Source organism: Octopus bimaculoides, chromosome 7 (genome assembly GCF_001194135.2).
Source record: "Octopus bimaculoides isolate UCB-OBI-ISO-001 chromosome 7, ASM119413v2, whole genome shotgun sequence".
NCBI lineage: Eukaryota > Metazoa > Mollusca > Cephalopoda > Octopoda > Octopodidae > Octopus > Octopus bimaculoides.
In genome coordinates this window covers 24,100,001-24,111,566 of record NC_068987.1, presented here as the reverse complement: position 1 = coordinate 24,111,566, position 11,566 = coordinate 24,100,001, and the positions used below count along the sequence as shown (strand labels likewise).

The window sequence follows — 11,566 nt, the reverse complement described above, 5'->3', positions numbered from 1 at the left end:
ATTCTGATAAACGTCAAAAATGAAGGAATGGGTGGAGGTGGGGGATTGAAATTTTGAAATGCCAATTTTTGCCAATTTTTTTTCCAAATTCGCAATCTCCGTACCCGAAAACAGGGGTTTCTGTGAATAAAAAAAAATAAAAGGGGAGGGGTACAAAAAGAAGTCTTTCCTCAACATAATTTACGGAATACTTCTTGGGCGTCCAACAACCAAATCACTGAGGCTACATTAATTCTCCAGGCCACACCTGCCTGTATCTCTCATTTTGTGACATTATGCGACAAAACAGAACTCCTGTCTCTCATTTGCATTGGGAATAGCAATTAAGGTAAATTTTCAGATTAACACCCGCACGATTTTCACTAGGGTGTTAGGGTGGGAATTCCGTCCCTAACCCTTAACACCCTAGTGAAAATCGTGCGGGTGTTTATCTGAAAATTAACTGCAATTAATTCTCTAATTAAACACACACTAATCAAGGCTGAGATTAATTATCAAGTTACTATCATCTCATGCTAAGTGGAGACCAACATGTCAAAGAATAGATCCAATATTTCCTCTGCGTGTCGTAAAAGACGGACTTAAAGAAGTTGAGGATTTGCACTCCGACTTCGTAAAACCATCACTAGCAACGCCTACTTAACAGATCCATAAGTTGGAGGGTTGTCGCCTGGAATTGGGAATCATAAACTGCGACGCGCTATTGCAGCGCATTCCTCCATACTATTACTGTTTATTTTCCTCTAAAAACGTAACCTTTCTCTTCACAACCAACCCCTAATTTCCAGCATGCGCACGTCCACATCTTCACACACATTACATCTAGCCCTCTCTTTTTGCTCTATTCACACCAACCACACTTCAGGACACCACACTCAACATGCACACACATTTCTTTAATCTTTATAGTCAGTCAGTTACTTATCTTCCTCAGCTTTTCGCTCTTTTGGATGCAAAACAGTGTTCTCCACACTTCCGCTCTGCAATTTGTCATTCTGCTTCAATTTCATAAGATCACTTAATGCTATTCTCCTTTTCTGTTCTCTCTCTTCTATTTTTGATGAATTATTTTTTGCTTCTTCCTCGCAATGTAATGAAATTCTCTCAACTCCACTTCGTTGTTTTCTTTCTTTTCCTGACTATGCTTGTATATTCTGATGCATTCTACCTGGATTACAACTGGGTTTATCTTATTAAAGTATATAACTAAGTTTTATGTTATCAACCAAGTTTATTTATTGAACCTATATATATATCAGTGTAAATACTCAGAGATCTGTTCACCTTTTTTATATTATGACATCAAATTGTGGGAAAATACAGAATGAATGATATCAGTAAGTTGATCTATTGTCAGTAGCTAATTATTGAATATGATGTTTTAGTATTTCTAGGGCAAACATCTGTTGTAACAACCCACAATATGATGTATTGATAGTAAGTGTTATTTTACATTTATGTTTAATCGCTGTTTGAAAGTTAAAATATCAGCAATGTTTAGTTTTTGAAACTATTTACTAAAACTAAATATACGATAGCTCTTTGTTTATTAATTGTCACAGTGTTCTCTATTGAGAATCTTATTTTAATAAAATCAGTTTGTAGAGAGCCTTGATATATTTTGAACATTCAGAGAAGTTTGTTTCGACACGGTCTCTATAAATATATAGGTTTATCTCGTGTTCCATGTGTTTATTTACAATTCACTTTAATAAAATATAAAATCCTCCAAGAACAGTGCAAACGTGCTAGACATCATATTGTTAAATATTTAGATAAATATTGTTAAAAATAAGTAATGTTAGCTCCGTTCTAAATTTTCACCTTGTCTGTAAAAATCTCTGATCAGAGGCATTTAATAAACTTGATATAGAAAATAAATGTATGAATAAATAAACTAATATGTAATTATATTTTGTAAATTTTAACAATCATCTCATGTATATTGCTGAATATGTGCATTTTTAATTGGTTCTGTTGTAAAACTCCTGAGTATAATATATAAAGACTTGCAGGACCCATGTTTTCTTCATACCTCTTTTTAGCATCTACCGAAATATATTTGTTGGACATAGCTGCACAAGTGAGGCCTTCCTCATAACATTTTGAAAAATTGATATATTTTTAATGAAACTTTGCGCAAATACCTTTCATATGGTTTAGATTACGATTATATCGGAATTTAATATAAGAAAAGAAAAACTGATCGGGGGAGCAGATATTTCACACATCCTGACTTTGTTTCCTCATACGTTCTGATGATGTATATTCCAATTATGTTTTAAAAAATATGATTATGTAGATTACGATTTGTGTAAAAAAATTACTTTTGGGGACTGTTCCTCCCTTTCCCTTCTGGAGTTCGCTACATGAATATTTTCTAATAAAATGAAAATTTCCAGAAATACCGTCATAATTTGAAAAATAAAATTATCAGAGGTGAATTTATTGGTAAGGCGATTTAGTATGCTATGGGTCTTGACGTTTTCATTTTTTCTTTTTAATATTCATTCAACATATTCCAAAAGGGAAAAGGTAGAATACTCCTCAAAAAAAATTTTTTTTTTGTTTCAACATATTTGTAATCATCATCAAAACATATGAGGAAATAAAAGTCAGGACATGTAAATTATCTGAAACTCTTCTAACCACCCATGAAAAAAAATTCGCAACAAATTCTAATATAGTCGTAATCTACACCATCTGAAACGTATTTGTAGAACATATTGAAAAATAGATATGAGGAAACAAAGTCAGGGGGCGGGGCACACCTGTGTAAATACGCCTTTTGTTGTGAACACTTTTATTATTGTACACATCACGGTAAATTTTCAGATTAACACCCGCACGATTTTCACTAGGGTGTTAGGGTTAGGGACGGAATTCCCTAACCCTAAAACCGTAACCCTAACACCCTAGTGAAAATCATGCAAGTGTTAATCTGAAAATTTACCCACATCACAACCTGTATCATATATTCCATCAGAGGTTTTTCATCTATCTGTCACTATACTGATAATGTCTTCTAATGTTTCTCGTTTTCTGTTATTTTACCTTCACCATTCAACATTTCCCTGACCACCACTCCTCTTTATAATATCAAAGGTTCAATGTCTCCTATAGTCCTTTCTATCAATTTCAAGCGGTGTTCAACAAATGTTGATAGTGAAATCAGAAACGCTGTTCACGGACGTCATTATATAAAGTTCGTTGATTAAAGGGACATAATAATGACGACGAAATGTTGCAACAGCTTTGCTTTTCAAAATAACTTTTAACATCTTTTGTAGAGAGTGGTGGGGAATAAAAGAAACCAATTAAATTTGCTCAGCATCCGCACCTTACAATTACGTTATTACATAGATATATGTAACAATCAGTAAATCAATAAAACTATTTCAAGTTGAAAATCAAATGTCACTTCACACCGACAATGTATGGATATACATGTAATCAAATGGTCGATATTTCTATCACAGTGTTGATTGTGTTATTGCTGAAAAGCAACAAATCCTCTTAAAGTAGCTGACTAGTTTCTGATCTGGAATTTAGATGATTTATTTCATGTCTTCTCTTTCCCTGTTATTCTTTCATTCAATCTAGTCAAGCCCCATTTCTCTAATAACATCCATGTTAGCTTTTCATTGTCCTTTTATACCTTATATTCTTTATTTCAGGTTTTCTGGTGACATTGAAATGGTAACGATAGATTCCTTTTATTTAAAAGAAATCTGTCCGGTTTTGAAGACAGAAGATATACATTATGACATGAAGTACACAAGTGGCTGTTCTTTATAACCTCAAATAAGTGACTTTGAAATATAATTTAAGGCTGTAAACATATTGCAACTGAGACATGAAGCATGGTAACATACAGAATCTGTCATGTGTAGGTGTACAGAATAAATCACATCACAAAAACATCAAGAAGAAAGTATTCACATAATCTAAAGCCTTATTTAAACAAAAATTACTTCATACCAGATCAAAATTTTTATAATTCATAATAGAACACTTCATACCAACTCAAACCTATTAGGATTCACAGTACATCAGTTGCTAAAAACAGCTGTCTCTGTAAAAATGTTCAGAAATACAAAGCTTGCCAATGCATAATCTTGCCATAATTTTCTCTGACAACAATAATTTGGCCAAGCATAAATGTGTTCATACTGGTGAAAAGCCAAACTACTGTGATATCTATGGTAGAACAATTACACAGTAAGGTATTTGACTAAATCCAAATATATTCATTCAGGTGAGAAATCATCACTGAAATCTGTGAGAAAAGTTTCTTGCAGAAAGGTAAATTAACTGTATACACACACACACATACATACATATATATATATATATATATATATATATATAAGAAAAGTTATCAGCATGGTATGCAGAAATATTTTCTGAAGGAGGTAAAATGACTAATCACAAACGTACTCACACAGGTGAGAAACCATATCACTGTGATATATGTGGGAAAACATTCTCTGTCTGTAATAGTCTGACTCAACACAAACAGGTTCACATAAGACAGAAGTCATTCCCTTGTGATACCTGTGGAAAAACATTTTCTGGTAACAGTGCATTGACAAGACATGTACGCATGCACACTGGTGATAATCCACACCACTGTGATATCTGTGGAAAAAAATTTTGTGACAGTAATAGATTAACTAGACACATACGCATGCACACTGGAGAAAAACCATACAACTGTGATATTTGTGGAAAGAGTTTCTCTGACAGAAGTGGTTTAACTCAACACATACGTGTACACACTGGAGAAAAGCCATACCATTGTGATATTTGTGGTAAAACATTCTCTGGCAATAGTTCATTAACTAAGCATATACGTGTGCACACTGGTGACAACCCATACTACTGTGAAATCTGTGGTAAAACGTTTTCTGACAATAGTCATTTAACTCAACATGTACGCATACACACTGGTGAGAAGCCATACCACTGTGATATCTGTGGGAAAACATTCTCTCAGAATGGTCATTTAACTCAACATGTACGTATTCACACAGGTGAGAATCCATTTCACTGTGATACCTGTGGTAAATCCTTCTCTCAGAGAGGTCATTTAACACTTCATATACGTGGTCACACAGGTGAAAGACCATACACTTGTGATATTTGTGGCAAATCATATGCTGACAATCAGAATTTAAACCGTCACAAACCTGTACACACTGGTGTAAAACCATATCATTGTGATATTTGTGGTAAAACTTACTCTGAGAATAGGAGTTTGAGACATCATAAAAAAAAGGCCCATGGACAAGTAACAGTAAAAGAATAGAATCATTTTGAAAAACTTCATAAATTCACAAGCAAATTTCTATGAGGCATAATACAATGAAATTTTTGGGGAACATTACAGAAAGTGGATAAGAACTATGTTTTCATAACAATGTTTGTCTCTAACAAACATAAACTACATACTTTTTAAAAACTTCTTTCCAGAATGTTCAACATGGCAATGGAACGGAATATAGACTTACATGTCATTTTGACCTAATTTGGCTAAAACATTGTAAATATGAAACAGTTTAATGTTTTATAAAAGGAAATTTACATAAACGTATAGACCTCTCTATGAGATTATTAAAGATCAAAAATATATATTTTTAAATTATTAACTTTAATATCCACTCTGTTTACACAGACATTTGTCATAATTTTAATGCTATGAACTGTTCTATTTTGTGATTGATATATTTTTCTGTCTTTCAAGTAAAGTTGCAATAATCTATAAAAACTATTACACCGTTTCTTTCTATTAGAAGTATTTGGAAGTAGGATGATTTGATATAAATGCTTTACCTTAAATAAAACTAGTTATTTTGTACAGTATGGCATTCAAAATGTCAAAAACTATTAAAAGAGAGGCAAGCCTTCGTTAGTAAAAGCACACACACATACACAGGGTGCTTAGCTAAATTTGATGATTTTTTTATGTCACCTTTTTTTTTTCAGGAACAGCTTGATGAATTTGTAAACAATCAACAGCACTGGAAAGCATTAACATTAAAGTTGTTAAGAAAAAGTTAGCTGACATGGGAGATTGGAAGCCATCTGAATATTGAAAAAGAGTTACATGTATCATAATGATTTGCACCAGGTATCAAAATGCCAGCATCATAACTGCTGCTCAGTGCTCTGTAAAAGTTGTAAGACCTGGACAGCTGCAACAGAGGCTACAAAGCCATGGCCAGCAAGAAGGGACACAGCAGACGTTCTAATTGCATCTACACACTGGAATTCATACCCACATATTTGATCAGGGCTTTAGGCTCATTTCAGATGGCTATGTGAAGCTGCTGGAAGGCCATGTGTGTGGCAGCAGGATTCAGCTCTTTGTTATACCTTCAGAAAGAGTCAAAAGTGGTTGTCAGAGAATTTCTATGACTTTATCAGCCCCAACTTCTCGCCTCCTAATTCTCTAATTGTAATCCCATGGAATACTTTGTGTGGGGTATGGTCGAGAAAGACACCAACTGCTCTGCCTACAATACCACAGCTGAACTGGTGGCTAAGATCAAGGAGGTATTTAAAGATCTTCCCAGAGACACTGAGCAATACGTACACCAGGTTCCAGAGCCATCTTGTGGCTGCTGTGATAGAAACTGAGGATGGCTACTTTGAGTAAACTGTCACCTTCCAACCATTATCTAGTTGTTATTTTTTAAAGTACTTTTATTTTTTTTGACAGAATATTGTTTTCTTTTCCTTTCATGCAAGCTGTCAAATTTTGCTCCAGCACATCATCATTTAAAATCCGTCTTCCATGCTGCTCCCTTCACACTCTAATGGAGCATGCCTTTCTGTCCCCTTTGTACTGCTTATACTTACAGGCAGATCCCAATGTATCTTCAACACCATCTATTCCCCTCCCCCTCTCTCAATCTGACTGTCTCTATCTTTCTCTCTATCTCTTCTTCATGGTAAGACTCTTATCTTTGTCCTATTATTCTCTAACCTTTCACTCCCTCTCCCTGCTAATAAGTATTCATCTTGCAAGTTACTTGGTGCCTCTACTGGTGTTGGTACTACATAAAAAGTACCAGTGCCGGTGCCACATAATAAGCACCCTGTACACTGTAAAATGGTTGACATAGAAACCATGCCAAAGCAGGAGATAGAAAAGCCTTCTTTTTTCTGTTGAGGGCTTATATTAGACTATTTTCCTTTGTCATTGCACGCTGACCGCCATAAGCTTTAAGCTTATATAAAAATACCATTATTATTATTTATAGGATTGTAAAAATGGTGCCATATAAAAAATATTTGTACCGGAAGGATATATATATTGGATAGGAAAGCCTTCTTTTTTCAGTCGAGGACTTATATGCCCCTTTATCAGACTATCTTCCTTGGTCATTGCACACTGATTGCCATAAGTTCTAAGATTATATAAAAATACCATTATTATTATTTACAGGATTTTTAAAATGGCATTGTATAAAAAACCATTCACACTGGAAGGATATATATATATATATGTCATCACACACAAATGCACACACACTTATAATGTTGCCATAAGCAAGATGCAGAGTCAGTAAACTAGTTCAGAATATTATGTATATTTAGACTCAAAGTTCATTGTGGTAATTACAATGGAATTTACATCTAGTTACATGTCAGAGTTCCCTGTATGTTGATAACCTGGACCTCGTTCATTTTTTTTGAGTCAGAAACAACATCAAGATGAGTATCCTTGTTGACCTAAAATCACCACTGATGTATCTAGACCTGGTAACTATGTGGACCTGTGGGTTTAAAATAATTAAATTCAGAGTATTACTAATATGTGTAGAGTAGAAATAGTAGAAATCTTGTTAAGAAGCTAATTAAATTTACTTACAATTTGGTTATAAAAGTCATTAGTCTCATCCACATGATTATGATAAAAAATTAAAAGAACTAGAGAAGATCAAATGTTCATCCTGAGCCATAGGCTCATAAAACTGGTTCCTTGGATTGTGTGGCATATATATATATCCCCTCCATCTCTAAACAAGATGCTGGTCCATTGCTGGATTACTCATTTTTGCCAGCTGAGTGGACTGGAGCAATGTGAAATTAAATATTTTGCTCAGCACATCACCTGGTCCATAAATCAAAACCTCAATCTTACCATCATGAATTCAGCATTCTAACCACTACATTTATTCACATTGCATGTGATAACTCACTAGTATATTATAGCTTCTTTTTATTTCTTTGCTATATAGCATCCTCTGCTCTTCTGAACTGCCAAACATCGTTTCAGTCACTCAAACCACCCTGTATCTCACACAAAAACTTGTATTAAAAAAAATTATATCTAGAACTCCTTCCCTGCCCATGTTTTCCCTTCAGACATCAACCAGTAATAATTCAAACTGAACAAAAAAGCTTATATACATTTATATATTAGTTGACACAGTTTATTAGTAAATATGTCGTGTACACTTGAGTGAAATTCCTCTCCTCTCTATTATATATACATACGAATGTAGTAGATAACCGCTAGCATTTGACCACATTTTGGACCCTGTTGTGTCCACTACTCTGATTGGTCGGTATTGACACAATTTGTCTCTTGCTCTATCGCGTGCCAATATGCAACCCAACCAACCACAGCCTTCAAATAAGGTCACGTATGACAAGCCTGTTTTCTACATCAGCTGAGCCCACAACTCCTTATAAAAAAACCTAACTTTTCCTCATCTCGATGTCTTTGGTTTCAGGCATTTTAAAGTCTAACCACTGACCACAGAAGACACCGCCATTTCCAGCGACAACACAACAGCAGCCACATGGAGACTCATCAACTTTGTCCAGCAGCATTCAGTGACCTCCATCTCCGTCGCCACCATTTGTCCTAATGTCAACATCTTTCTACATACGCATACATCTTCTTATGATGGCTTGCCAATTATTCTGTAAATATGACGCACACACAATCACACATGTTAACATATCAATAAATCTCTTAAACGTTCTACCCAGTTGTGTCTCTTATTTCCCTCTGGCACATATATGCATTGTTCTATTTATATTTATTGTATCGACCGTGTGGTGTACTAAGGAGCCATTCTCATCACCTCACTTCGCACAGACATCACAAATCAGTGACCCGTTCCAGCTTCTTGAAACTACAAAACAATTATAATGGGAGAAGAAGAGGGAGATACTCCACAGGTATCTAAACCTTCATGTCCATTATAAATATATACCGACACTGGTTACTGTGAAGAGATTCATTAAGACTGAAACCAGTCACTTTGTTTTCAAAGGGTGTGTCCACATTGTAAATTATATCAATATCTGACTAAATACAATAATATGTTTTAGTGTTCTGACTTGGACTTTTGAAAATCTGACAACTCAGCTGATCAAGTCAAAATATATGTTGGAACAGATTTGAAATGGTCGTTTATGCTACCAGAAAAGGAAAATAGTTTCTGATTTAAGTACAAAGTCAAATATTTTGAGATGATAGGTCAGTCAGTACCATTGAACTTAACTGGTACTTTATTTTATCAAACTTGGGCAGATGACAGGCAATATAACCTCAGCAGGATTTGATCTCAGAATGTAAAGAGTTGAAACAAATACCACAATGCATTTTTTTAAGATTCCCTTACAATTTCACCAATTTGTCAACTTTTGGAAAAAGTAAAGTAATATTAATTAGTGACAGACATTGTTTCTCCTGTCCTTGCTTTCGTACAGCAAGCAAAATGTAAATATAGTCTTTTACACACTAACACAGTGCGAAAGTATGAGATACATCTCGGTCATAGATAACCAAACAAACAGTTGTATATAAACTTGGTTTTTATTTAATGCCATTTTTGTTGCTATGTTTATAAGACTTGTCAGTCTGCCTCATGGTCCTGGTGGACAAAATGGAAAGGTATTGCCCAGGAGGATGGTGAGGAAGATGCACTGGAACAGCCACTCTGACTAACAGGGTTTGCATTTGTTGATAGCCATCTCTGCCCAAGAGCTGTGAGCAGGGATGTAGGCTGGGGGTCTCCACACCCACAGGTTGGACTACAAATCAGTTAGAGAGTGGTCGATAGCTTACTCTTCTCAGCTTGATGAGCAGCGAAACCTGGGCTGGCAAACAAACACACCAGATTGTCAACGCCCATGATGGAGTACTGCCCTAAATGGTTAAGTTGACCAAATTGACCCCAGTTCTTATTTTCTAAGTCTAGTTAGTATTTTATTGGTGTGACACTGCTAGATTATAGAGACATAAACAAACCTAAATGGCTGACACACATATACATATACAATGGCCTTCTGCATCTGTCAAATTCACTCACAAAGAATTGATCAACTTGCTCTGTTTTCTTGTATGTGCATCCATTTTGATAAAAATATTATTTGAATGATGACATCGTTCATGTAGCTAATACACAAAAATAGAATTTTTCCTAACAAAGGAAGATAAAAGAGAGAGAAAAAGAACTAAATAAAAATCAAAGAGAAGAAAGTTAAAAATAGAGACGTATCTATTTTTACGAAAGCGCGGCTGATGATTTGATGAATTAAGTTGGCATTAAAGTATGCCGCGTAGATTCTGTGAAAATAAAGTTGGTTGACTGCACATAAACTGAGTATCTCTATCTCTCTAAATATATATATATATAAGCATACACTCACAGATCAGACCATCACTCGGTGTTACGGCACAACATAATGAGAAAAAAGAAAATAAGTCTTTTTTTTTACGAAAATACGGCTGAAGATTTGATGAACTAGGTTTGCATTAAAGTTTATTGCTAAGGTTCTGTGAAATCAGTGGAATTGCTTGACTAGACATATAGTGAGTATATTATATCTCTACATATCTCCATATATCTGATTATCTCACCAAATACAGAGAAAACATTAAGTTGATGCTTTGTCAGTTGTTAATTATTTTAATATTTCTAGTACAAGAAACTTCTCTGTTGTAATAATCCATATTATGATCTATTGGTAGTCAGGTGTTATTTACATTCAGGCTTAATCTCGATTGAATTTAAATACTAACAGCATTCAGTTTCAGAAACTATGTGCCAAACATTAAGCATGGCAACTTTCAAGTATCATTTGTGACAGATTGTCATAATTAATAACAAATCCTGTTTTTTCTCTGTTGTCATTGAATCTCTTTTCAACCATATCAGTTTGTTCTGGATCCCGGTATGTTTTGTTCATCCAAAGTGTTTTGTGTTTTGACGAGGCATCTATCTGTATATGTTTAAATATTTACGTTTATCTTGTGTTCAATGTGGATATTTTAGTTTCAATTTAACGATATAGAAGAACTTTAAACAACAATAGAAACATTGTATTCAACTTAAAATATTAATAAACAATGGTAAAAAATTTTTGAACAGAAACTTATTGTAAACAATTGCAGCGTGGAAGGTGTTTATAAGCCATTTAAAATAACACACAAAAGCCGTCAGATTCACTTCAACATTTAAATTTAATTTGTCAAAATATTTTCCTCGCTCTGAGACCGCGACCTGTTCACTGACAAAATTGTGTTGCATCTCAGTGA

General features: G+C 34.5%; 2 protein-coding genes across 4 annotated transcripts in view; both read left to right on the top strand.

The window, feature by feature from the left end:
• Positions 1–96: 96 nt before the first annotated feature.
• LOC128248340 (zinc finger protein 239-like) lies at positions 97–5,979 on the top strand. 3 transcript variants are annotated; one of them, XM_052969351.1, is made up of 2 exons: positions 97–751; positions 3,678–5,979. In XM_052969351.1, exon 2 carries the CDS (start codon positions 4,421–4,423, stop codon positions 5,309–5,311), a length of 891 nt encoding a protein of 296 aa, XP_052825311.1. In that variant the 5' UTR covers positions 97–751; positions 3,678–4,420; the 3' UTR covers positions 5,312–5,979. The 3 variants fall into 3 exon arrangements, with proteins under 3 accessions (XP_052825311.1, XP_052825310.1, XP_052825309.1); XM_052969350.1 differs by having other exon boundaries at positions 97–1,198; XM_052969349.1 differs by having other exon boundaries at positions 97–1,337.
• A 4,621-nt stretch (positions 5,980–10,600) lies between these two features.
• LOC106881322 (zinc finger protein 239) overlaps positions 10,601–11,566 on the top strand; it is a 4,047-nt gene continuing 3,081 nt past the window's right edge. The window contains exon 1 of the mRNA XM_014931667.2: positions 10,601–10,840. The gene's annotated coding sequence lies outside the window, so the exon portion shown is untranslated. The remainder of the gene's footprint in view (positions 10,841–11,566) is intronic.